This window comes from Micromesistius poutassou (genome assembly GCF_964030765.1).
Source record: "Micromesistius poutassou genome assembly, chromosome: 18".
Taxonomy (NCBI): domain Eukaryota; kingdom Metazoa; phylum Chordata; class Actinopteri; order Gadiformes; family Gadidae; genus Micromesistius; species Micromesistius poutassou.
The window spans coordinates 12,938,564-12,966,443 of record NC_140288.1 but is presented as its reverse complement, the minus strand read 5'-3'; the positions used below and the strand labels follow the sequence as shown (position 1 = coordinate 12,966,443).

The window sequence follows — 27,880 nt, the reverse complement described above, 5'->3', positions numbered from 1 at the left end:
TAATGTATATATGCTCTCTGCTCTATATGATGGTGTGTTTGTCTTGGCTCTCCACAACGTTGTGTCCTCTGAAACATGTCCGGTTTGTTTCCTGGCCCGTGGCTCTATGCTCATCCATATGCTGGCTGATGGGACAACGTCTGTCGTGCTGTCGTCCCTGATGTCCAATCTGAAGTCAGTTTCATTGAATGCATTTAATCAATAGTGACTTTAAGAGAAGCGCGAGACACCTTTATATCATCCAGGTGTTTATAACAGGCACACACATATACACAAACAGACGCACACACATTCACCTGTTGAAATCAGGTCTACACCTGTTGTGTGTTCTTAACACAATGTTCCATTGCCTCATGGGGGCTGGTCACCACAGGAGGTCGTACATGACCTCTAATGTAAAAGGGATTTCTTTACACTTTATAATGTAGTGCTGGCACTTTCTAAGTGTGTTTTATAACACACTGTGGCTTTGGAATACCCTGTCAGCTTAGCCCTCACTAGGCTACGGTTAGGACTATGTTATATAAATACTCCTTTGGCACTCCCTGTACACTTTTTAATACTTTTCAGCACTTTATGCCATTTCTAACTGTTAGCACGTAGCACTTTATGCACTTTGTAAAGCACTGTTAGCTCTCTCAATGTGCTGCCCCATAGACTCTGTGTGTTTTCTAATACACTGCCAGCAGCTGTTATCGCTCTCTCAAAAAACTGTTAGCACTGAGCACTCTGGAAACTAATTCTACGCTGTTTGCACACGCAATGTGTTTTGATTATATATATTTATATAAATATTACATTGTGGGTATTCACTGAGATGGCAGAGTAACAATGGAAAGCTATAAATAATATCATATTTTACAATGCTCATTGTTGAGGAGTTTAACTGAATTCTCCTTATATTACATTTAATTATATTACTTTCTATTGTAACATTAGATTACCTTTGAAATGAGAAGTTCTAAAGCCCACATTAAATATAATAAACCCTGGTTTCTTCCAGTAGTTTCCACAGTACAGGAGAGGCCTGCAGCTCTGTTGCTCTGTTCTCATTGGCCAATCTCTCAATGTGATCTCTCTGCCCTCTCTCTTACCTCCCTACCCCACCCCCCCCCCCCCCCCCCCCCCCCCCGTCGCCCTCATAGGGTCTTTGAGGGCATCCCACTGCTCATCCTGAGTTGGTTTGGGGACAAATGGGAGAAGGGGGAGATGGGGGGAGAAGAGGGGAGACGGGGGGAGACGGAGGGAGGGGTGTGAGTCAGTCCTGTGTCATGGAGAGGGGGTAATCATTCCCTTCTACCAGTAATAACCCCGACCCCCACTCTCTCTCTCACACACACACACACACACACACACACACACACACACACACACACACACACACACACACACACACACACACACACACACACAGGTGCATATACAACCACACACACAAACACACACGTGCATGCACATACACACACACTACCACACACATCAACTGCCCTTGCATCTCGCTCTCTATAATGATGCCCCTCTCTCTCTCTCAGATCATGTCTCTCTCCCTCTCCACCCTCTCTCTCTCTCTCTCTCTCTCTCTCTCTCTCAGACCATGTCTCTCTCCCTCTCCGCCCTCTGTCTTAATGTCTCTCCCTCCCTTAAGGACTCCCCTCCGTCATACTCAGTCTTGTCCTGGCAGACATTACCTGTAGAAGCAGCTGTCAGCGGTCCTAAAACCTCGCTGCAACGCAGCTTCTCAAACCGTACCACACACGTATGGCCTTAAGGGAAACACAGCCATGAGGTCATTCACTGTTTTCCACTTTACTCGCCCCAGGGCGGCGCGTGGAGCTGAGATGGCGTGCGTTCCGTCTGGAGGTGTCTGGAGCTCCTCCGCTCCGTGGTCTGGGTCTGGCCTAGCCCTCTGCCGGAGATGGCAAGGGTTACTCAGTTTGGTCATTTAGACCGTGAACCACGAACACCCTCTGGTTTTTATTAAATGTTTTATGGTAAAAATAGCTGTAGAAGTGTGTGTGTGTGTGTGTGTGTGTGTGTGTGTGTGTGTGTGTGTGTGTGTGTGTGTGTGTGTGTGTGTGTGACTCAGACTGACTACAGGCTCTGTGTGTAGGCTGTGCTGTGTGTACTACTCTGTACACACAACAATATCAGGTTAAGAGGATGAATGAGAGACAGATGGATGGAGGATGGATGGCTTGACGGACAGATGGATGGATGGATGAGTTTCCGAGTCATTTTGTAAGTGCAGGGTGACGTCTACTTTCGACCACCGCCCCCTGACCCCCCAACACTAAAATATACCATAATGGACACTACTTTCCTGATGGTCAGCGATTTACAACCATGAATAATCATATATATATATGTATATTAAATATGAATACTCAATAGTAGAGTTCTTCTTATTATGTTCCATTAAGAATAGTACCTTGATAATGATATAAACACTATCATAATAAATTCATTATTTTTTATAATTTTTTATTATATGCTCAGTGATATCTTGCTAGGTCTACGTTGCCATGTGAGGCAGTGTCCGTATCCATGGGTGAGATATGAGATTTTACACCCAATTTACACTGTCTGGAGTGAGAGAGAGAGTGGGTTGAGTGAGAGGGGGGAAAGACAGAGGTGGAAAAAGGGGAGACAGAAAGAAAGGAGACAGAAAGGAGGGAGTAGGGACAGATAGAGAGTTGGGAGAGAGAGCGGGAGTTAGTTATTGAGAGAGAGTAGGGAGAGAGGGATATTGCAGAAGACAGGCTGGGAGGAGGAGGAGGAGGAGGAGGAGGAGGAGGAGTAGGAGGGTGGGGGGGGCTTAAGCGAATTGTAATTGGACACCAGCCCCCCCTCCCTCTCTCTCTCTCTCCCTCCCTCTCTCTCTCTCTCTCTCCCTCTCTCTCTCTCTCTCTCTGTGGCTCTCTTTCACTCTCCCTCTCCAACCTTTGCTGTGAGGCTGGATGTGGCGGTGTGTCTGAGCGTTCTGCACGTGGGACGGATCTCCTCCCAGTGGACTCGTAGCAGACAGGACATACGGACCGGGACTGACTCCTCTTGGGTCTCTTGTTGTGGGTATTCATCCTCAGGACCAGGAGGAACTTCCACCAACCCCCCCACCTTTAAGGTAGGACCACCACCAGGGGACATGCAGATGGGGGGGGGGGGTCGAGAGAGAAAGAGAGCGGTATGGAGAGAGAGAGACGAATGGAGAGGCAGAGAGACAGGTGCAAGGTGTCCTGGAAGGCTGCTGTAGGGCTGTAGATAAACCGATCACCACGGTGGGTCCGGGCTACGGACCGTATCTGCAGTGACCCCAGCTGGTCCTACACAGAGCTGGTCCTACACAGAGCTGGTCCTACACAGAGCTGGTCCTACACAGAGCTGGTCCTACACAGAGCTGGTCCTACACAGAGCTGGTCCTCAACACAGAGCTGGTCCTACACAGAGCTGGTCCTACACAGAGCTGGTTCTCAACACAGCTGGTCCTCAACACAGAGCTGGTCCTCAACACAGAGCTGGTCCTCAACACAGAGCTGGTCCTCAGCACAGAGCTGATCCTCAACACAGCGGACTGTTTCTAATACTTCAGACGCTCATAGTTCTTAAAGCATGACATTGTGCTCCATGATGTTCAGTGTAAACAGCAGGACCTTTTGGAGGAGATGATATTGATTGGATAGGACTTTGAAATAGTTAATTGCTATTGAAATATCAATATATTCATTGAATACAAGTCAATGCCTTTAAATACACTTAATGACTTCTGATTGTTTTTGAATATCCAGACCAGGAATGTTGAAACGCTCCGAGTGGAAAATCCACCGGAGACTGGTTGTCAACGCTGCATGGCCGGTTAGAAAGTGAACTACGGGTAATGTTAGAAAGTGACACTGGACAGTGGACAGTGGACTGGGACAGTTGAAGTCTCCCCTCTCTATGGCTCTCATTAAAGTCAGATGATGGTCTGTTCACCCTCCTCGTTCTTTTATGTTTGATTGCCACGTCTTTACGATGATTCGACAGCCGCTGAATAATATTGTATAATAAGAAGAATTATAACATTTCAATAAAATATTTTCCTAAGGAGGAAGATCTGTGTGTTTATGTTGAAAGAGAGGAAACAAATTCCAGGAAACCTCCAATCTGTTGAACACGTCTTCTGGTCTCCTGCTTGTTTCTGTTGGCTGAATCCATCCTGATTGTGTTGATATGCAACAGTTTGACCAATCAATTCATCAACTTTTGGAGCCGTGCTTGTTTAATTAATTAATCAGGCAGCACGCCAAAGAACACAAACACTAAATGATCACTACGTCCCTGCTGAGGATTCATCGTGTGTGCGTGTGCGTGCGTGTTGACTCCGACTGACTCGCGTGCTTGTGTGTCATTTTAAATCCATGCCGTGTTACGGGGCTAAAGGTCAGAGTGTAAGTAGATCTCCTCGGGGAGTCGTTGTACATCTTTGTACGGCAATCGGAAAAACTCTTCAGGGACCAAAGCTCCGTCCAGTTGGCCAGACCCTCCGTGTGTTAGGGAACGCCTGCCCAGGGTTCCTCGGGCCAAGAACCCCCAAGAACTCACAAGGGGCCCGCCGACGACTTCAGCAGCTGGAAACCATGCTCTTCTTCCGGGGACGTCCCCTGGGCTCTCTCTCCCTCTCTCCCTCTCTCTTTCTCTACCTCTCTCTCTCCCTCTCTCTCTCTCTCTCTCTCTCTCTCTTTCCCTCTCCCTCTCCCTCTCCCTCTCCCTCTCTCTCTCTCCCTCTCTGTGGGGGGTTCCTGTGAGGGAGGAAACGCAGGCAGACTTGACTCTAACGCTGGGATGGAGGGTCAAGCATCCGCACACTTCAGGATCACTTCAGGATTCCAGAAGGTGGTGATGACCGAGGGTCTGCTGGTGTGTTGAAGGGTGTCAGAACTCTAAAGAGGACCCAGGGTCTGTGGGGGTCCTTGATGTCTTCAACAGACACACAGAGCTGGTCTAGCTTGGCTGTACCTTTCCAGATGTTGATCACTCAGGACAAGAACACAAAACCACTCGCCTGCGGCTCAGATTCCTTTCTTTTGTTTTTTTTCATCTCTCCTCTACTCTCTGTGCTGAGAAGCCCTCGGGTTCTGAACAGGCTCTGTTTGGGCCCTTCTGCCACTGACTCGTCAATCTTTCATCAGCATTCATAAGACATGAAGGCAGCCTGACGGCTTCTGGCCCGCTGATCCTCAAAACACGAGGGGATTCTGAGAGGGTCACAGAGCATCATGGACCACCTCATCTGTAGAAAGAAGCCCATGAGTTGAGTGACATTTCAGTGTTGTTAACAAGTCATGAAGGATTGTCTCTTGCGGTCACCTTGCTGGAAAGGTTTGGCCCTGAGGGCCCCGCAGTCAGAGAACTGGCTTCATGTGAATCCATTGTGACCATTACTGACCATTACTGTGATGAAGGGCTGTATTAACTAACTATATTACTACAATGTTCTTCAATGTAGGCATTGTGATTATAGGTGATGAAGGGCTATACTAACTAACTATATTAGTACAATGTTCTTCAATGTAAGCATTGTGACTGTAGCTGTGATGAAGGGCTATATTAACTAACTATATTACTACAATGTTCTTCAATGCAGGCATTGCAAGACTCAGGTAGAGAATAAACCTAAATTCTGCTGCAGTAGACTTAACTCTTCGGATTGAACCTCAGCCCCAGGCAGTACCTGTTTCCAATCAATAATTCATAGATACAGGTGTTATCCATTATTGAGCAGCCCATGTCCTATAATGGCACGAGAGGAGAGGGCTGGATGAGACGGCTCATCTCTGCAGATTTACCTCATCCATGTTTTATGGGGACGCATTAAAGATACAGTAAGCCAGGGAGTAAGACAAGCTGTCATGTAAACTCTGACATGTTTGGGTTGTTTTTTGCTCCTTGGTGTTGTTGGCTCCTAGTGTAGATCAACTCTATTGCATAGGAATCAAACTTGTTTGGTTTTGGGGAGATACTGGTGACCCCCCCCCCCCCCCCCCCCGACCAAATCAACTGAAAACATTTACATTTTCTAAGGAATTAGCTTTGTTTTACGCCAGATGATTATGATCAGAGTTGGAGTCACCGTAAAAAGAGCTTCACATTCAAGTGCAGCTTTACCAAAAATATGACCTCACTAGAATTGTATTGGTAAGTACTTTGAATTCATTCATATTTTATGCTCTAAGACCCTGACCCTCTCCCAAAGTCTTGAGCGTAATCCGGCGTGATGCTGCGAGGTTGCGTGATCCACAGTTTGAGCACAAGATGGCGGGGGTCCGGTATGAGTTACCAGACGTACAGGACTGTGATTTGGCTAAACATCACTTTCTCCACCGTCCCTAGAGGCAGAGGCAGCGGCGGTGCGACCCCCGCCCACGCTGCACCGGCATGGGCCTCCCAGAGGGGCCGGCCAGGCCACCTCTGGTGCTCCCCGCGGCAGCCTGCCTCCTCCTCTGGCTCTCCCTCCTGCCCTGCATCTCCAGCCTCACCCCTCCTCTCCCCAGGGTCTTCCTCTCCTTTGAAGGTAAGATCCTAAAGCGCACGCAAAGCTAACGCAAAGACACGCCAAGCACACGCCAAGCACACGCCAAGCACACGCCAAGCACATGCCAAGCACACTTATGGGGAGCCACTCTTCCCTTGAGGATGGTCATGACTATAAATACGGTCAATGTTTAATGTGTTCCTCAACTGCTCAGTCTAAATCAAGTATGTCTTCGTCTTCATCATCATCATATAGGCCATGACGAGTTCTGAGTCTGAGAAACCACAGAGAGAATCATTTGGTCGGTCATTAAGAATGGCATGTTCATTCAGTCAGGTCATCATGGTGGTGCCCTTGTTTGTGGCCCCCAGTGGGTAGCCCTGGCTGGCCCTTGACTCACCCTGCCTGTGGTTAGATGGAATCCCCGTGTACACCTGTGAACACACTGTACACATGACTGCTCTGGTTTCATCCTCCTGTTCTATTGAATTCCTCCGACGGAGAAGATTATATGGATTAGTGATTGTGTTTACTGTAATTCTGTGGATATCAGCCATGTGTGAGTGAGTGAGTGCGTGCGTGAGTGAGTGAGTGAGTGGGCGTGCGATTGTGCCCGAGACTCCGCCGTTGTCCATGTCTGCCATAACCTCTGAGCAGCTGGCTTCATGTTGAGACTGCAGGAGATGTTTGATCCCCTGACGTTTCATTTTGATAATAATCCCAGCTCAGAGAGCTCAGATACCCCCTATGAATTAATATTAGTGCCGTCTGTTTATGTGTCATGTGAAGCTTGTTTTCAAGTATGTTGTGATATTACTTTTTACTCACAGAAAGTAAAGTTATTCTTCTGGATTTGAAGATAGCCCTTCTGGATTGCTTGTGGTCACAGTTAGCATCACAGTTGGCACATACGGTTTACTAGATCAGTGAAACAGGTTGTCTTAAAGAAAGAGAACATTCCTTCCTCCCAACTTCTGTGTTCCACATTACCAGCCCTTTATGGGGTTCCTCTGGTGAACAGAGTCTGTCCCAGAGGCTGCGTTGTCTTCTGGATGTCGTCTTTTGGCCCATACGGTCTTTACTTCAAATCTCATCCCCCAGCGGCAGAAGGGCCCAAACAGAGCCTGTAAAAGTACAACATACTGACAAGACAACTACTTAACCCCGCCCCCCTCCCCCCCTCCCCCCCTCCCATGACCCCTTAAGATCTCCTCAAAGCCTCGACTCCTCACTCCAGCAGTACTGTCAGCGTACAGATCAGTCTGGACTCCAAGAATTAGATTGTATCTGTCATGTAAAAGCTGTTAAATTCAGCCTGTTATTGAAAGGAGAACAGAGGCTGAGGAGAGGACACTTTACTGAGGAAAGGACACTTTACGGAGGGTGAGGACACTGTACTGAGGCTGAGGAAAGGACACTTTACTGAGGAAAGGACACTTTACGGAGGGTGAGGACACTGTACTGAGGCTGAGGAAAGGACACTTTACTGAGGAAAGGACACTTTACTGAGGAAAGGACACTTTACATAGGCTGAGGACACTGTACTGAGGCTGAGGAAAGGACACTTTACTAAGGCTGAGGAGAGGACACTTTTTATTTAATTTAATTTATTTAACCTTTATTTATCCAGGTGAGTCCCATTGAGACCTTTAGCCTCTTTTTCAAGGGAGCCCTGACATACAGACATAAAGATATTACTGAGGACTCCAGGAAGACTCCAGGCTGCAGGTGGTTTGGTGATTTCCCAGCGGGGGGTTTCTCTCTGGACCCCTCCCCCCCCCCCCCCCCCCTTCCCAGGGAGCATCTCTGTTATCATTCTGCCCTGGAACTGGGAGGACCTACAGAGATCTAGAATAAATAAATGATCCATGAGAGGAGGTAGAGCAGGGGCCCGGATGCAGATAGTGAAGTGAGGGGCTCTCCTTCTACTCCTCCTCTTTCCCCTGTACCTCCTTCCCCTCTTCCTTCCTCCTATGTTTCCCCCTAACTTCTCCTCCTCTTCTCCTCCTCCTCCCCTCCTCCTCTTCATCGTTGAGCTCCTTCTTGGACGTAAGCAAACAGCTGATGGGGCAGGAAAATGTTCACTATCTGACATTCCTCTCTCTGCTCGCTCTCTCTCTCTCTCTCTCTCTCTCTCTCTCTCTAGCTCTCTTCTATCTCTGCTCTCTCTCTTCTCTCTCGTTGTTCTCTCTTCTTTCTCTTCTCTCTCTGCTCTCTTATTGTTCCCTCCTCTCTCTCTGCTCTCTCTCTCTCTGCTCTCTTTCGCTGCTCTCTTTCTCTCTCCGCTCTCTCTCCTCACCCTCTCTGTCTCCCACGACCTCCCCTCCTCTCAGGCCTCCCTCCCTCTCCTCGTTCAGCTCTGTACGGTGAGAAGGCCATAAACCAGACGGGTCCTAACATCTCTTCCCCACCAAAACCTCTTTCCATGACTCATCGGTACATTTTGAATTTTTGTATTTCTCCCTTGAAGGAACATGTTTGGGAAATATTCCTTGTATGGGTATACCTGCTGCACCAACCCCACATTCCCATCAAATGTGTTAATGCCACAACGTTTGCTTTGAAACAACATCCCCTCCAGGTTGGGTTTGGCCACATATATAAATATGTTTTCTTACAATCTTCAGCCATTATCCCCGGAGGAATCCACTGAACAAGAGAACCAAGTCTGTAATCAGAGTTTGGAAGTGAAATATTTTCAGGAGAATAATAAACACTCAAATATTTTCCAAGGCAATATTGACTTTCCTTACCTTATGACCCAAAGCCGACCCTGATTCCCCCACCTCCTCACTGAGCTGCCCCGGACAGGAACCCTCTCCTCAACCACTCCTCCATTCCTAACAATTCCTCCAGATATCTGAGTCATCCGTTACGAGGAACGGTCCATTGGTTTCTTTCCATTGGCTGTTGCCACGGTAATGGAGGAAGCTCAGTCCCCCCCACTTCGGCGGTCAGACCCAATGATATCAAAGGGTTTGAACTGTTTGAATCCCTCTGGCCTGTGAAGCCTGACGCAGGTTTGTGTGTAAGATGGGTGGAGGTGTTCTACATAAGCTTCCTTTAATAGCGTCACACTCGGCTACAAAGGTTAGCTTTAACGCTACTAGAGGGAATCAAGGCTTCATTCACTGATCTCCTGCCTCTTCTGTCCATCACCGTGAAGGCTTTTTTCTTCTGTCCAACATTGTTATAACACCGATATCCAGCTGGTAGCAGCTTGAAAGGGTTAGAAGGTATCTTAAGGTTAGCGTAGCCACAAGACCACGCGGCAAACCTCCTGACTCCAGCCCTCAGTGTTCAAACTGCCACAGGGCTGCACTTCCACTTTAAGGCTGCTATGTCAATGGTGTGGTAGTGCCAGTCTGCCTTTCTGCCTGCCTGTCTGCCTGCCTCTGCGTGCGTGTGTGCATGCGTGTGTGTATGTGTGCGTGCGTGCGTGCGTGCGTGCGTGTGTGCATGCGTATGTGTGGTGCATGTAGGTCATGGTGTCAGGATACTGTTTGTGTTTATTACAGCCAGCAGCGCTGCACATTCCAGCTTAATAATGTTGCTGTGCTGAGTCACCACCAGCATGTGGTTAGAAACCTTTCTTTATTCAAACCCAACAAGACAATCTCCCGGATGTTTGGAATACCTGGTGATCTTCCAGAACCAGTTCCCCCCTCTATTTTGGGTTTTTCTTTCTTCCTCTTAAAGCCCAGAAGATACTTTAACTATCGGGAGAGCTGAGGCATTATGCCCTGATACGAACCTCACTTTTGGAGTTAACAGAACAATCACGTCTCAGGTTTGGATTAAGCACCGATTTGAAGTTCATTTCTGTACGTAGGTCTACCTCCCGTTAAGGTATCAATAGGCTTTGAAGTCAAATCAGGACGTTTATGATTACCAGGTGACTCCTCCAAATGGAAACCAGAACTCACAACTGGCAAGGCTTGACTCTCTATCTCTCACTCTCTCTCTCTCTCTCTCTCTCTCTCTCTCTCTCTCTCTCTCTCCAGGCTTTATGTATTGCTCAGTGAATAAAGAGTGATATCTGAGTTGATTTTTTTTAAAAACGCCGCTGGTGAGCTGCACATCACCGTTCACCGGCTGAAGAAGTCGTCCGCCGTCTTGCCGGCCGCCGCCTGCCGTGTCTGTTTCCATTCCTCTGCTGACCCCGTGACCTTTGCTCAATGTCCTACTGTGGCTGCTCCTGGCTGCGAGCGGAACCACGACCCTCAGGATCATATCAAACCCTTCTCTTACCCTCTCAGGGTGGAGACAAGCTGCTGATGAGTTTCAGTCGCAGCATGTTTAGCTTTCCATTTAGATAAATACATCGTAGATAATGTGTTTGCTGTAGCGTGGAACATTCAAATAATGAGGGGATTTGGACAAATGACTGATGATGATTTATGACGTAGGCCTGTAGTTAATTGAGTCCCATTAATTAGTCAAAGCGAGCAGAACAAAGACACCTGCTACTTTTCTGTTACCATAGTGACAACGCTTTCAACCTCTATGATGTCACACGTCCCTGGTGAAAGACATTTAGTATTCTAACGTTATGAAACCCCACCCTCGACATGGCTGACCCCACCTGGCAAAGAGCCCACCACCACCCCCTGTATCACCTGACCTCCACCCCCTGGATCCCCTGACCTCCACCCCCTGTATCACCTGACCTCCACCCCCTGGATCCCCTGACCTCCACCCCCTGTATCACTTGACCTCCACCCCCTGTATCACCTGACCTCCACCCCCTGTATCACCTGACCTCCACCCCATGTACCACCTGACCTCCACCCCCTGTATCACTTGACCTCCACCCCCTGTATCACCTGACCTCCACCCCATGTACCACCTGACCTCCACCCCCTGTATCACCTGACCTCCACCCCCTGTATCACCTGACCTCCACCCCCTGTATCACCTGACCTCCACCCTCACCCCATCACTGTGGTTCATGTTTGGATCGTTCATCATGATGGATGGTTTGTTTAGTTGTGGGTTCTACTGTCTTACTCTTTACTGGTGGAGGAGGTGGAGGAGGTACTCAGTGGGTCTGATCTTCCTTCTGAACTGTTCTGTTCTTCAGACGATCCCGCTGAGCGAAGCCGTGTCTCAGGCCTGCGAGGGGTACGGGGCTGACAGTAACGCCGGGTGATTTAGCTGCTAAGGGGGGGGGCGGGGGGTGGGGCGTGAAGGAGCTGCCCGTAGCGTACATGAGTGAGAGGTCAAAGGTCGTCGTGCCGCGAGGCCGGCGGAGTGAGACGGGAGACGGCCTGTGACAGGTGAGGCGGAGACTCTGCTAATTAGGGCGCGACGGGGGGGGGGGGGAGGGGGGGGGGGGAGGAGGTCAGGAGGCGCAAACTAGCTAGCTTACGAGCTAGCACGAAAGGTTAGCCTCTCGGGTTTCAGGCCGGGGAGTAACACAAGCCTCCTCTTCGCCACGCGATGAAGGCTATCGCTCTACCTCTACTGGGGCCTGCATGTCAGCCAGGGTGTGTCCTCAAGACACACACACACTCAGCGGTGGCTCTAGATCAGCCGTCAACATGCAGACGAAGACACCGTCCCACCCCGTCATGTGGCTGGTATCTCTGGGCTGCAGGCCGGGGTTCTAGAGACACCGTCCCACCCTGTGGCTCTTATCTCTGGGCTGCAGGCCGGGGTTCTAGAGACACCGTCCCACCCTGTGGCTCTTATCTCTGGGCTCCGGGGTTCTAGAGACACCGTCCCACCCTGTGGATCGTATCTCTGGGCTGCCGGGCGGGGGTTCAGATACTGGGGCGTCTGCGTTTATTAAGTATCAGCGTGAGAGGAAACATCATACTCCTCCCAGCGCACCATGTGATCCCGACACCGAGAGGAACCTCATCGCCAGCAGACGTTAAGGGACGAGTGATCCGGGAGAACGCAGCGGCCCCTGAGTGACGGGCTCCCGTGGGGCTCAGCCTCTTACTGGGAGGTTACGTTGAAGCTCCTCTGGTTGATACGCTGGTCCCAGTGGTCCAGTGGGTGCTGCCGGGCCGCCCTGGGAATGCGGAGTACGCCGGTTCAGACGCCAGTCGGACGCCGCCGCCGCTTGGGTGGTCTTGGGGGGGGGCCGAGGGGCTGTTCCTACTGGGGCAACACATCGGCTGGAGTCCCAGTGGACTTGGCGAGGAAAATAAATATATAAATATATAAATATAAATCCCCTGGCAGGCCCGGCGCATTCTGCAGGCCCTACTGTAAATCTGGAGTGCCAGAGAGAAATCCCCTCCGGTTTAAACAAACAGATTCTTCCTCCTGCACTCCCATCAGCATCCATCCTCCCCCCCCCCCCCCCGCCGTCCACCTCTCCCCTCTCCCCTGGTTTAATGCGACCAGGAGCACCTCCAGCCACCCAGAAGGATCCTGAGGAGCCTCTTGTGGCGCTGGTGTTTGGCCAGGGGGTCTGGGCGTCAGGGTCCCCCATTGTTGGACGAAGCCCCCTCCATCTTGTGAGTGGTGGTCTAAGCCCCTCTTACCTCAATGTCTACCAAATGGCTGCTGATTGGTTGCTGGCCGTGCCACCGCCGGCCGCCCTGAACGACCAGCTTGCCATACGGGGGGGGGGGGGTGTTAGCAGACAGTTAATGTATTCATGCTCGCCCCATTGGGCGGCGGGCCAAGGGGCCTGAGTGCTGCTCTGCATCGAGACTCAAGGACTGGAGGGTGATCGCCCCCCCCCCCCCCCCCCCCCCCCCCCCCTCCCGGCCCCCCCTCTCTCTGAGCCGCTAATAGGCTGAGTGGGGGACCTTTCGCCTCGTTCATCAGACAGAGCCAGCACTTCACCAACCCATTCACTACCCCTCCACGCCCCATTCACCCCCCCATTCACCCCCCCCCCCCCCCCCTCCACGCCCAATTCACCCCCCCCTCGACCCCCCCCCCCCCCTCCACGCCCCCCACCACCTAGTTTCGCACTGCGCTGGAACTCTGTAATCCCATGTTGTTGTTGTTGTTGCCGTCCTGTGGAAACTTTATCCCCGTCTCCAGTAAACAGTGAAGACTTCTGTGCTTACACTCTGCAGGTGGAGCGTGAATGGGGGGGCTGTTGCTGTTGTGTTGTTATGTAACCAGGAGGGTTAAGATACATGTTTCGGGGGAAATGCTTTTCCTTATCCCTTCGTAGACTATTTTCCTATAATGAACAACAAATTCCCTCTCCATCTGTATTACCCATCAGAGGAACTGCAGAGAGTTAACATTTGAGTCTCTGCAGCCAACAGCCAACAGCCGGACTGGTGTCACCTCCTCCTGGTGTCACCTTGTACTGGGGTCACCTCCTCCTGGGGTCACCTCCTCCTGGGGTCACCTCCTCCTGGGGTCACCTCCTCCTGGGGTCACCTCCTCCTGGGGTCACCTCCTCCTGGGGTCACCTCCTCCTGGTGTCACCTCCTCCTGGGGTCACCTCCTCCTGGGGTCACCTCCTCCTGGGGTCACCTCGTCCTGGGGTCACCTCCTCCTGGGGTCACCTCCTCCTGGGGTCACCTCCTCCTGGGGTCACCTCCTCCTGGTGTCACCTCGTCCTGGGGTCACCTCGTCCTGGGGTCACCTCCTCCTGGGGTCACCTCCTCCTGGTGTCACCTCGTCCTGGGGTCACCTCGTCCTGGGGTCACCTCCTCCTGGGGTCACCTCCTCCTGGTGTCACCTCGTCCTGGGGTCACCTCCTCCTGGTGTCACCTCCTCCTGGTGTCACCTCCTCCTTGTGTCACCTCGTCCTGGGGTCACCTCGCCCTGGGGTCACGTCCTCCTGGTATCACCTCCTCCTGGTATCACCTCCTCCTGGGGTCACCTCCGACTGCACCGGTCGTGTTCCCTGATGAATGTCCTCCGCTCTCTTCTGGCTGCAGCTCATCTGTCTCCCCCTTCAACCCCAGGAGATTCCATGAACCTCGCCTTGTAAGGCAAACCCAGTCCCAGACCCAGAGTCGCGGTCGTCTTGTTTATAGCTGCAGACTTATCTGTTCCCCGTTACTCCATCACATACCGAACACCAAACCTTGTTTGGTACAAAGCATTATGGGATTGGAGAGCAAAAAGGGGGGAAGTCTGCGGTTCCCCCCCAGGATATAACCCCCCCCCCCGGGGTCTAATCAGTACAGCACCCCCTCCCCCCCCCCCCCCCCCCGGCTCAGCGGGGGGGATTGCCATCTCCCTCCGCTCTTTAAGTGTGTTGCTAAAACAGCATGGCTACCCAGACTCCCTCTCGCTGTGCCCATATTACTTTCTATCCCCACTAAAGTGATGGTTCCACATGATCAATTTAGACTTCACCAGTCACCAATCATGTTGTTGGTTATTTTGGTCCTGGGGGGCTCTCTGTTCTCCGGGGGGCTTGCGCTGTTGTTTCTAGATTCTCATTTCTCACTTGATTGATTTTCTCACGGGTTGCAGGGCTTTTAATTAAACGCAGCGATGATCAAAGCTGAGGAGAGTCTTTGTGGAGAAGAATTGGCTATTCAAAACAAAAGCGAGCTTACTCGTTAGGTTCTGGTTAACTGGTTTCTACGGAGTGAAACAAACACAGAGTTCCTCAATTTAGAGACGATGCACAATAACTTGAGTAATGTGGTGTCATTTCCGATGCGTTTAGCTTCACTCTTGAGTCATTTAGCAGACCATTTGTCCGAGGGCCACTCAGTACGTTTACATGCACAGCTTAATTCGATTAAAGCCAGTGAAGGTTTTCTTTACGCCTTCGTTCGTCTTCAGGAAGAGTTAACCGTACCGTGGGGGTTGGTAACCCCGTAACCCCAGGTACACGGCATCAGGAACAGGTCCGGACTCACAGCGTCCTGCTTCACGCAGGACAGGACTGTGCAGGACAGCACAGGGAGGCTGTGCTGTCTTGATGTCACTCAGGGGCCTTGATATCACTTAGGGCCCTTGATGTCACTCAGGGGCCTTGATGTCACTCAGGGCCCTTGATGTCACCGTCCACACCTTCCTTCCTAAGCACCTCATGTATGTCCGAGTGTTCCATGAAGTGAGGAGTTCTGTCAACAACAAACCAATCCTTCCCAATATCTTTTTCTACATGACTTCCTCAACTCATCGCCCTCTCCTCCTGTTGTTGGCTGTGAACCCCCAGCCTCCGGTCAGCCCACAGAGTCTCCCAGCAGCTTGTCTGCTTCATATTGGATGACCCCTGTGGTCCCCTTCCCAACAAAGGGGGGCTTTTGTGCACTTGACCGACCCACACCATTGAACCACTTCAAAGGGGACAGACAGAATAGATCTTTCACTCGCACCTTTGACTATGGGCTTCCTTTAGTTCTGTTCCGTGTGGGTCGATGGGTCCATGTGATCCGAGGTAGTTCCTCACTGCCCCCCCCCCCCCACCCCCCCGTTCTAACAAACAGGTTTGATTGGGTTTGAAGCTCTAAGTGAAGCTCCACCCAGCATCCAGAACTCCAGAATCCACAGGACTGCCCTGCCGTTATGCATGCAGTATTGTGTGTAGTGTAGCGTGTGTGTATTGTAGTGTGTGTGTGTGTGTGTGTGTGTGTGTGTGTGTGTGTGTGTGTGTGTGTGTGTGTGTGTGTGTGTGTGTGTGTGTGTGTGTGTGTGTGTGTGTGTGTGTGTGTGTGTGTGTGTGTGTGTGTGTGTGGTGTAGTGTAGTGTGGTTGTGCGCTTGTGTTTGAGTGTGTCTCGGTCTATGGCTGTTGGGGTTTATCTAGAGTGCTGGAATTCAAGTAAACTCATAACCAATTGCATGTGGTCGGTGGGTGTGTGTGTGTGTGTGTGTGTGTCTGTGTGTGTGGCAGAAGTTATATCCCATACGCAGAATCATAAACCCCGTCGCCCAGATTCTCAGTTCTTTTTCTGCAATGTGTTTGTGGTGCTTTAATGAAAGGCGCGTGTTTGTATCGTGAAAATAAGGTGGGTGTCCATTCACACACACAGGCACATTGACACACACACACACACACACACACCTAGCACACACATGCACACACACACACACACACACACACTCACACCTAGCACACACATGCACACACATACACACACACACACACACACACGCACTGACACCTAGCACACACAAACACACAGGCATGCAAATACATACACACACGCATGCGTACACAGACAGACACACATCCAAACACATACACAAAGACACACACCATTTGCAGTCAAATGTAAGCTTTTTAATACATTCAATTTTCTCCGACCTTGAAGAACACCAGTGGTTTGAAGCCCCCCCCCCCCCCCCCCCCCATGTTGCTCTTGGTTACAGAGCAGGTGCAACATCTGGTGTTGTTAACTTCTGATGCTGCTCTGCTGTACATTCTCAATTCATTTCCTGCATGTGTGTGTGCTTGTGTGCAAGTGTAAGTGTGTGTGCTGTATAGGTATAGAGACCTCCTGAGGGGGGGGGGGGGGGGGGGGGGTTATAGACTCCCATACCAGGGGACAGGAAAGCATCGACAATGCAAAGTTCAGAATAATGTTGGACTCCAGCTGTTGTTGAAGTGTTGGGTGCCTTTTGACTTCAGAGCCTCTCTCTCCTCTGGAACAGGAGAACATATAGCAGTACAAAACACGCATAGTGTATTCAGCACCAGTAGAACAAGTTCAAATTGATGTGTTTGCTTTGAAATGGGTACTTTATCGAATTGGTTCAGTAGAATGGAGCCGTGGGGTTCAGCTGCTGATGTGATGAACATCAGGAGGAGAGCGGGACGTCTCTACTGGAATGTCCTGTAGAGTATAAAAAAAACTGATAGAAACAGAAAAAAACAGTTTGTTTTATGTTGTTCAGCCATCTGTTGTAGGCCAAGGCTGATCTGAGACCTGTTTATATGAAAAATAAACACCTCACCCTGGGGGACGTCAGAGAGAGGTGAGACACAGAGACAGAGACAGAGAGAGACACATAGAGCGTGAGAGAGGGAGAGAGACATACAGAGAGAGAGAGAGAGAGAGAGAGAGAGAGAGAGAGAGGGTGAGAACTATTATTGTTTTGAGGAAAACAACAGCAGTCTTAACAACAAAAGGAGCCAATAGTCTCGCTGAGAGCCAATCCATCACGGTGATTAAAACATGGCCACCGCCTCAGGGTCCCGTCTGGAGAAAGAAAGGCTGGCTGATTAGAGGGAAGGAGTCTGATAGAGAGGTCAGCAGGAGGGGGGAGAGGTGGACCTGTTTCTCTACCTCTTTCTCTCTCCCCCCCCCCCCCCCCCCACCCGCCCCCCAAACACCCCCCCCCCCCCCCCCCCCCCCCCCACACCCCCGCCCCTTGGCTCTCAGTCTAGATTGGAAAAGTGATAAATATGCATGAGCTTGGCTTCTTAATGTGAAGGACCACTGATGGCTTTAGGTGGAAAGTCTTCCATCTTGGAGATGAAGTGGCTGAGGAATGGGGAGGGAATGGGGAGGGATGGGGGAGGGAATGGGGAGGGATGGAGGAGAACAATGTGTGGTTTGTGATGAATTGGACAAACTTCCAACGTGCTCTATGTTTAGATTGTCTCGGGAAAATTGTTGAATTAAAATAAGTTCAACCTTCTCTGACATGTTGAAAAATAAAAGAACATTGTTTCAACTAGAAATAAAATACAAAAGTGTGTAAAAAAATAGGTGGTTAACACATCGTTATACACTTTCATACATGCAGTATTGGTATCCTCATCCTTATTGGACCATGCCCACCATGCATATATATCGTCCTCTCTTATTGGACCATGCCTATGTATCGTCCTCTCTTATTGGACCATGCCTATGAGTCTCTGATTGGACGGTGTGTGTCGTCCTCTCAGACCTGCAGGAGTCCGGTTCCTTCCAGCACTACGGCCTGGCGGACCGGGCGGCCGACTGCAGGATCCTCCACATGGACGAGGACCAGGACCGCATGTACGTGGGCTGCAAGGACCACGCCCTGTCCCTGGACATCAGCAACATCACACAGGGCCCGCTGCAGGTCAGCTGGCACTCACTCCCACGACACCAAACCCCCCCACACACACACACACACACACACACACACACACACACACACAGTTCGCTGACACTCACACAGCCTGAAGCGGCAACTGACCCACAGACACACACACACACACACACACACACACACACACACACACACACACACACACACACACACACACACAATCTCACACTGCCTGAAGCTACACCTGACCCACACACACACACATCTTTAAGATCTTTCAAACCAATATCTGCATGGGAAGGAGAGTGTCGCGGCCGAGTTGTGTTTGACCCCCATCAGAAGGTTCTGGGTCGGATCCCCCTCACGTCCGCAGCCTAACCTGTAGGAGAGAGTTCCCCTGGTTAAAGGCCCTGAGAGTGGGCATGGTTGGGGGGATGGTAGCCTACTAGATGGGGGGGGGGGGTCACGTTTGGCTCCCAGGCAAACGTGACTAGGTTCAATCCCTAATGTCCGTATGTCCTAACTGTCCTTGGGAGAGGTGCTCTTAACCCCTTCCTGCACCCTATTGATGGCTGCTTATCTGAACACGCGCTTTGTGATTCAGATAAATGCACCAAAGCGTCTGCTAAATTACTTTGTTTTCAATAGTTAAATTCCAAAACAGCGTTTACACAAATTGACAGCTTGAAAGCAATCCTCCCAAGAGGACGGAATCGTCTGCGCCTTGCTAATTGCTCCACATTTTTCCAAAGATCAGAGGCCTTCCAGAGGGGCTCGTTAGCGGCGTGTAAATAAGAGTTAGTGAGCTCTCTGATTGGCCACGCCGCATGCAGATGTTCTCTGTGTGATTGACAGTGTGAGGTGCTGAACAGATGGGAGTAGAGTCGACGTGTCCCAGAGGAGACCCCCCCCCCCCCCCTCATCCATATTGCGCCCAGTAAACTGCTGCCTGTATTCCATTTAGATGGAAGCCCCAGGAAAAGGCTGCAACCAGCCGCTGCTTGTCGCGTCCGCTCGCCTCGATGGAGGCCGACACGCTTGTTCTGTTCTGCATTCGCAATTCGTTGTTTAATTTGGATTAAAGCGTCTTGCTGAGTGACGACATGTAAATGTCAAATATTGTTGCAGTCAGTTTCATTAAGTGTTCGGTTGAACTCTTGAGATGTCTGTGTCCTGACATGGTGTCATCATTAACTGATACTATCCATTACAGAATGGCGATAGTGGGAGTGAAAACAGCCGTAGCCCATGAGTTATAATGGGTCTGTTGGCAGGCCAGCCCATAATAAGCATCAAGAGGTCTGCCTGATGATGTTTACATCCTGATGGCTTCTCTTCACTCTCTCCAGCTGTTTATTAGAAAGAGTAGTTTGTCGTTTTTGTGGGTCGTATGCACTGTTGTTCTCAACTTTACCGATATGGATAATATCTATATATACACTATATAATATAAAATGTTAATAGGCCCACCCCCCTTGCCCTGCAAGTAGGCAGAAGGTTCCAGAGGGTTCTACTGCCCTGGTTCCTCACCCGGTTCTGTTTCCCTCCCCAGGTCTTCTGGCCCGCCTCCCCGAGCAAGATCGAAGAGTGTCAGATGGCCGGGAAGGACCCCACGGTGAGAACCTCATACCGGTCCTCCTGAAACACATGTAGTCCATGGTCCTCCTCAAACACATGTAGTCCATGGTCCTCCTCAAACACATGTAGTCCATGGTCCTCCTCAAACACATGTAGTCCATGGTCCTCCTCAAACACATGTAGTCCATGGTCCTCAGTTGTGTAACTCTGATGTTTTGTGTTGTGTGTCCTCAGTTGTGTAACTCTGACGTGTTGTGTGTCCTCAGTTGTGTATCTCTGATGTTGTGTGTTGTGTGTCCTCAGTGGTGTAACTCTGACGTGGTGTGTATCCTCAGTTGTGTAACTCTGGCGTGTTGTGTGTCCTCAGCACGGCTGTGGTAACTTCATCCGCGTGCTGCAGCCCTACAACAGGACTCATCTGTTCATGTGCGGCAGCGGAGCCTACAGCCCGGTCTGCATCTACGTCAACAGAGGACGGAGGCCCGAGGTAGACGCTCTGTCTCTCTCTCTCTCTCTCTCTCTCTCTCTCTCTCTCTCTCTCTCTCTCTCTCTCTCTCTCTCTCTCTGTCTGTCTCTGTCTCTCTCCCTCTTACTCGCTCTCTCTCTCTGTCTCTGACTCTGTCTCTGTCTCTCTATCTATGTCTCTAGTGCTGCTGTGGAAGGCAGAGAACTCTAAGTCTCCTAGAGGAAGGCAGAGAGCTCTATGTCTCCCTAGTGCTGCTGAGAAGGTCTCTGCCTTCCGCTAGGAGTCATAGAGCTCTCTGCCTTCCTCTAGGAGCTCTCTGCCTTCCTCTAGGAGACATAGAGCTCTCTCTCTCTCTCTCTGCCTGACGTCCTCTCAGGCCGCTGACGTTATGAGCTGCTATTATGGGATGATGGCTCACCGCATTGGCCCGGTGCAGTGGCCTAGTGTGGCGTTGCAAATGGGACTAGGTTACAGCCTGGGTAGTGTGTGTGTGTGTGTGTGTGTGTGTGTGTGTGTGTGTGTGTGTGTGTGTGTGTGTGTGCTGAATCATAATGAATGTGGAGAAGGATCTCCATTAAAGGAAGCAGACCCAGCTGATCTCAAAGAAACCAAAAAGGAAATGGCAGTTCCCCAGGAAGTCGCAGTAGTCGTTGGTGTTGGACCAAACAGTGGTTTGAACAAAGTCTGTATGCTCCACTCCCCCTCTCCTATTCTAAATGTCCTGAGCCATGTGGGTCCTGTTAACTAGACCATCTGTAAGATCTCTGCCTTTGAAACTGAAAACAGACACAAAATCCCACGGGACCCTCGCTGTCTAAAGTAAACCCCCAGAGCAGGCTCTGGGGGTTTACTGGACCAAAGGGGAGGTGGACAGGTGTCCTCCATCTTGACACTGATGACTTTCTCTCTCTCTCTCTCTCTCTCTCTCTCTCTCTCTCTCTCTCTCTACAGGAGCAGGTCTTCCACATCGACCGGCAGACGGAGTCGGGTAAGGGTCGCTGCTCCTTCAACCCGCAGGTGAACACGGTGTCCGTCATGATCAGTGAGTATCACACACACATGGGCACACACAGACACACACACACACACACACACACACACACACACACACACAGGCACCCACGGGCAAACACAGGCTCACTGTTGGGACCCCTGCTTCTATAGACTCAGGGAAGTCAGTTAGGTAGGTAGGTGGATTGATGGATTAGGGAAATTATGTATATAACAGCAGTTCTTCAATGGCACACATTCTAATACACACTTATATTGTGTGTGTGTGTGTGTGTGTGCATGCCTGTGTGCGTGGTGTGTGTGTGTGTGTGTGTGTGTGTGTGTGTGTGTGTGTGTGTGTGTGTGTGTGTGTGCATGCCTGTGTGCGTGGTGTGTGTGTGTGTGTGTGTGTGTGTGTGTGTGTGTGTGCGTGGTGTGTGTGTGTGTGTGTGCATGCCTGTGTGTGTGTGTGTGTGTGCATGCCTGTGTGTGTGTGTGTGTGTGTGTGTGTGCGTGCGTGCGCGCGCGTGTCAGACCAGGAGCTGTTCTCAGGCGTGTACATCGACTTCATGGCGACGGACGCGGCCATCTTCAGGAGTCTGACCCGGAGGAACGCCGTGCGCTCTGACCAGCACAACTCCAAGTGGCTGAGCGGTAAAAGGATGTTTCACCTCCTCTTCCTCTTTTTACCGCGATACAAACGTGTCTTTGTCTGAAGTTTGGCCTCGAAATAAGGAGCCTCTGCCCGTGTTGGCTTCGTTGGTCAACAGAATAAGAGTTACTCAGTCCTCTGAGTCGCTCTAATGCTCTGCCGGCTCTGACCGGCTGCACTACCGTCAGACACTTAAATCAAATTCACACTCAATAGAAAGAAAGTTGTATAGCCATTGCACCACCTTGAACTAGTGGGGATTCTAACGTTCTGACATCAATGAGCTGTTGAATGGTGTGTATTCTGTAACAAACACGGAGGACGAATCCACAGAGCCCGTCTTCATCGACGCCCAGCTGATCCCGGACGGCAGCGACCCCAACGACGCCAAGCTCTACTTCTTCCTGCGGGAGCGGCTGACGGACCACAGCGGGAACACCAAGAGCCTCCACACCCTGCTGGCCCGCGTGTGTCCGGTCAGTACCTCCTCACCCTGCTGGCCCGCGTGTGTGTCCGGTCAGTGGTCTGTGCGCTGTGCGTTGTGTCAGCAGTGGTTGGGGTGAATGAATGCAGTGCTAATGTGTGGCCCGAGATGTGGAGAACCTCTCTCTGCCGGACCGCTCTGATGATGATGAACTCATGAGGGCCTGTGAAGACCAGCTGGCAGGGCGTGGCTGGCTGCAGAGGTTTGCAGGGGTTTGAATCCTACTTTGGGCCCAAGTACGTATTCGGAGATTCAACTCCCGGACAAAAGGCCTGGGTTCGATCCCCCCAGCCAACAGGTCGGCAAGATGAGCAGGATGACCTCTGACCTCTGCCCTAGAACATGAAGACCTGCCTCTGATTCACAGCAGGCTGCTCTGGATAGAAGCGTCTGCTAAATCCCCAGACGGTTGGTTTGTGTCCACAGAACGACGTCGGGGGTCAGAGGAGCCTGGTGAACAAGTGGACCACCTTCCAGAAGGCCCGCATGGTCTGCTCGGTCCAGGAGGAGGACGGGACCGAGACCCACTTCGACGAGCTGGGTCAGGTCTTCAGTCAATTCAACCTAACCTTAGTTATTATAATGCAATACAAAATGGTGAACAAGAGAAAGAACAACAACTTAAATTAGTTTTAAATAAAGCTAATCCAGAGCCACAGAGACGCGTTGAACCATTAGATTTTAGTCTGTTGTCTGTTGAGCAACTTTGGGGTTATTCAGGTGTCCCGGGGTCGGTCATCGGTCAGTCATTACTCATATCTGGAGTTACAAAACTAATTCAAAACATTTTCTGTGAGGTCTGAGGAATTGTACAGGTGTTGACCAAAGACCTCCCTGTGATGAACACACAGCAGGCTCTCCTGTAGTTTGGGACTGAAGAGGTCTCATGTAGCTCTTTATCCCTTCGCCCTTCTTGCTCAGTTCTCCAGAGTTAACATGTCCACCTCTTCCTTGATCGTGCCGTCGTGTTAGTGCGAGTACCTTTGTATCGCCTCGGTGTGTGCGTTCACCTCCTGAAGTCTTCTCTCCCTCTTCCTCTCTCAGAAAGCGTGTTTCTGCTGGAGGCAGATCAGCCCCAGGGACTGCTGGTGTTTGGCGTCTTCACGTCCACAAGGTAAGGATGCTGGCGCCTCCAGTCCACACAAGGACCCCTACTGAACCTACGCACACACCACATCTGCCCCCCATTGCTAGGCTGGCACTATAGTGTATTACTTTCTGGAACCAGCTGCAGTCTTGGAGAGTACTGTCCCACCTTCATGTATAGTAAGCTTGATGAGGACTTCGGATTAATCCTCACTCATCATAGCTATATATATAAGGCTCAGTCTCACTCCGCTTCTGGTACGATTTCAACGTAGAACATTCCTGTTCTGGGCCGTATCAGCGAATGGATCATAGCATCCTCTGATCGCTGATAAAACTGAGAGTCCTTTCTTCCTAGTCCTCATAACAGTATTCATGGGTCTCTCTGCACCAGGGCACCGGGGTTAGACATCTGAGGACCTCTTCCACCCAGATGGTGGTTCTCAGCAGCATGGGTCCGGTCGTGTTGGTCTCTCTCTCACCAGAACGTGTGTCTCAGCTCTGTGTTCAAAGGCTCGGCCGTGTGCGTGTACAACATGGCCGACATCCTGACGGTCTTCAACGGGCCCTTCGCCCACCGAGAGGGCCCCAACTTCCAGTGGGTTCCGTTCCAGGGCCGCATCCCCTATCCACGGCCCGGAACGGTGAGTTCAAATGAAATGTCATCTTTAGACAGTTGACACGCACACTGTCGACTGTACACACAAACGCACACTTACAATCACACACACACTCTCACACACTCACTCCCCCCCGTCCTCTCTGCAGTGCCCGGGCGGGGCCTTCACCCCGGACATCCAGAGCACTAAGGAGTTCCCTGACGACGTGGTGACCTTTGTGAGGAACCACCCGGTGATGTTCAACCCTGTGTACCCGGTGGGCCGCCGGCCTCTGGTGGTCCGCACCGGCGCCAACTACAAGTACACCAGCGTGGCCGTGGACCAGGTGGCGGCTGCCGACGGAAACTACCAGGTTCTCTTCCTCGGCACCGGTACGTAGAGTAAAAAACTACCAGGACCTCTTCCTCTGGTACGTAGAGTAACAAACTACCAGGTCCTCTTCCTCTGGTACGTAGAGTAACAAACTACCAGGTCCTCTTCCTCTGGTATGTAGAGTAACAAACTACCAGGACCTCTTCCTCTGGTACGTAGAGTAACAAACTACCAGGTCCTCTTCCTCTGGTACGTAGAGTAACAAACTATCAGGTCCTCTTCCACATAGACTAACAAACTACCAGGTCCTCTTCCTCTGGTACGTAGAGTAACAAACTACCAGGTCCTCTTCCTCTGGTACGTAGAGTAACAAACTACCAGGTCCTCTTCCTCTGGTACGTAGAGTAACAAACTAACAGGACCTCTTCCTCTGTTACGTAGACTAACAAACTACCAGGTCCTCTTCCACGTAGTGTAACAAACTACCAGGTCCTCTTTCTCTGGTGTGTAGATAACAAATGACCAGGTCCTCTTCCTCTGGTACGTAGTGTAACAAACTACCAGGTCCTCTTCCTCTGGTACGTAGAGTAACAGACTACAAGGTTCTACATTGCGGTTCTCCCTCGCGGTCAGGGTTCTCCGTCACTGTCAGGGTTCTGGGGACGGTTCTCCTGTCTCACTCTGTAGCTTCAGGGTTCTGGGAATGTTTGGCTGAAGTATTTTCAGTGGAATTAATCGTCAGCTGTTTCTAGGTTCTGTTCCCCTTTGTCTTTCAGAGCAGCTGTGATATCAAACTTTCCTCTGTGGGGTTCTACCGATACAGCGTCCTGATAAGCAGAGTTTCAATTAGGGTTTCAAAATGAAGGTTCCCTTGACATTGGCTTCAAAAGATATGCAGTACACATATTTATGATTTAGGGTATAGATTAGAAACACATTCTCCTAGTTGGTTTAAGAGAATAAAAACATTTGAATAGTGTGTGTGTGTGTGTGTGTGTGTGTGTGTGTGTCCATGACGTGCATACACATCTGTGCACGACAAACTGCTCTCGGAGCCTCATCCACAGCTGTGTGCGGCTGTGTGCTCTTCTCCCCCCCCCCCCCCACCCCTCTCTCCTCCAGGGGGGGGGGAGAAGAGGGAGGGGGGAGGTGTGTGTGTGTGTGTTGTGTGTTCTGCCCCCTGTGTGTGTGTGTGTGTGTGTGTGTGTGTGTTTGACTGTGTTGTGTGTTCTGCCCCCAGACCGCGGGACGGTCCAGAAGCTCATCGTTCTGCCCTCCAACGGCTCTCTGGACGAGGACCTGGTACTGGAGGAGCTGGAGGTCTTCAAGGTGCGCTCTCTTTCCCCCCCCTCCCTCCTGGCACGCCTCACGGCAGGGGCGGATTGGCCGTCGGGACGATCGGGAGTTTTCCCGGTCGGCCGGTCGGCCACTGAGGTCAGGTGGACCAGCCCACATTTAATGTGAGCTGCCGCGAGACGTGTGTAAGCCGGGCCTATGCGTTATACATCATTATTCTACTTCAGTGCTCGTCCCCCGTCAACAATCGCGACCGTAACAGCGCTCGTCCGCGATCCCCCCCCCCCCCCCCCCGTCAACAATCGCGATCGCTACGCCACTGGGCTGGTGGTGGGCCGGGCTGGGCCGGTCAGAATTCTCCCGGTGGCTTTTAGTGCCCCACTGCCTCACGGCCTTCACCTTAACAGTGATAAACTCTAAAGCCCGTGGCTGGTGTTATGTTCACATGACCCTCGGCCTGATTGGCTTCTCCTCCAGAGGAAGGCACAGATTAATACAGAATGAAAAGAGTATTAACAGGGAGCGATCTTGTCAACAACCTCTCCCTTCTCCCACTGCCGTGTTGTGACGTTGATAACCAATGTTTTGGTTTCTCCCCTCCCCTAAATGTGTGAGAAATGGTAGCCGACATCCCACAATGTCCTCTCCCCAGAGAAGCGACTGATAGTGTCGTGTTGTTTTACAGAACCAAGTGCCAGTGACCAACCTGAGAATCTCCTCCAAGAAAGTAAGTGTTGACCAAACTTCTTTTGTTTCTTTCACAGCATTTTCAATGGTTAAAAAAAAAAAAGGTTAGTGCTCACTGAAACGGCCAAAACAACATTTAGTATTTTCAGTTTGACAAAGGACTTTAAACGTGGCCTATCAGGCGTAGCCTTAGAGTAACCTGTCCCCCCCCACTAGACATCACTGGTTAGTGTGATCACTAGGTCAGGGAGGTGACCTCGTGTTGTACTGTGTTTGTTTCTGAACCATAAGGAGGCTTGATGAGGCTAACCTTTGACCTTTGACCCCCGGCCGCACGCTCCCCGTCAGCTACGGTGACTCTTGCCCTCTTCCATCTCCACAGCAACAGCTGTACGTGAGTTCGGACCACGGCGTCTCGCAGGTGTCGCTCCACCGTTGCCAGGCCTACGGCGAGGCGTGCGCGGACTGCTGCCTGGCCCGGGACCCCTACTGCGCCTGGGACGGCCTGAGCTGCTCTCGCTTCTACCCCACTGGGAAGAGGTACGAGAACCCCCTCTGGAACAGATATGAGGGTGGAGAACCCCCTCAAAAATAAAACGGGCTAATGATGCTAATGACGCCAATGATGCTAATGTTGACTTCAAAGACTTCATACTCTCACTGTAGAGTGAAGATGAAAAGGAAGTGGGGGAAGTCCTTAAAATGAGGGGGGGGGGGAGGTCAGAAAAGGGTCAAGGCATTTTAACCGTTTATGTGACAACGTTTCCTAGTAAAGTAGAAGACGATGAACGATCCCCCAACGAGTCTGAGCTCCTTTAGCCTGAACCCCACCTGCTCCTTGAGGGCCTTTGTCAGACCTTTTGAACCATGAAGGAGCCGATGGTGTTGAGACAGTGAGGCAGTGGGGGGTTCCAGTCAGACACAGGTCACAGGTCACAGATAAAGTTTGGCTCGCTCCACAACCTTGGGTCTAAACCTGTGGCTCTGATGTCTTGTAAAGATGGCAGGTCTGATGTTGTAAAGGGACGGGGAAATGGGGGACGTGGCCCTGCAGTCTGTGAACCTCCTTCTGTCTGTGGTGTACCTGTATCAGGGTTATGGTCCGTCTTCCACAGACCGCCCGAGTCTGGACATTTATACCATGTATTACAATTCCCTTTTCTTTGGCATATGAGGGAATATATAAGTTTCCATTTGACGTACGGTACTTCATGCACCTACAAATCTCCTTAACAATCTCTTAAACAATCTCTTGGTAAAACAGTATCCTCAGCCTACTCATAC

At 50.9% G+C, this 27,880-nt stretch overlaps 1 protein-coding gene across 1 annotated transcript in view; it reads left to right on the top strand.

The window, feature by feature from the left end:
• Window positions 1–2,948: 2,948 nt before the first annotated feature.
• sema3c (sema domain, immunoglobulin domain (Ig), short basic domain, secreted, (semaphorin) 3C) overlaps window positions 2,949–27,880 on the top strand; it is a 31,213-nt gene continuing 6,281 nt past the window's right edge. The window contains exons 1-15 of the mRNA XM_084482831.1: window positions 2,949–3,121; window positions 6,367–6,547; window positions 18,295–18,455; window positions 19,978–20,040; window positions 20,371–20,490; window positions 21,421–21,511; window positions 21,994–22,113; window positions 22,445–22,587; window positions 23,022–23,136; window positions 23,640–23,709; window positions 24,181–24,325; window positions 24,450–24,672; window positions 25,854–25,942; window positions 26,595–26,636; window positions 26,979–27,136. Of these exons, the coding sequence (XP_084338957.1) occupies window positions 6,412–6,547; window positions 18,295–18,455; window positions 19,978–20,040; window positions 20,371–20,490; window positions 21,421–21,511; window positions 21,994–22,113; window positions 22,445–22,587; window positions 23,022–23,136; window positions 23,640–23,709; window positions 24,181–24,325; window positions 24,450–24,672; window positions 25,854–25,942; window positions 26,595–26,636; window positions 26,979–27,136 (1,676 nt within the window). The 5' untranslated portion in view covers window positions 2,949–3,121; window positions 6,367–6,411. The remainder of the gene's footprint in view (window positions 3,122–6,366; window positions 6,548–18,294; window positions 18,456–19,977; window positions 20,041–20,370; window positions 20,491–21,420; window positions 21,512–21,993; window positions 22,114–22,444; window positions 22,588–23,021; window positions 23,137–23,639; window positions 23,710–24,180; window positions 24,326–24,449; window positions 24,673–25,853; window positions 25,943–26,594; window positions 26,637–26,978; window positions 27,137–27,880) is intronic.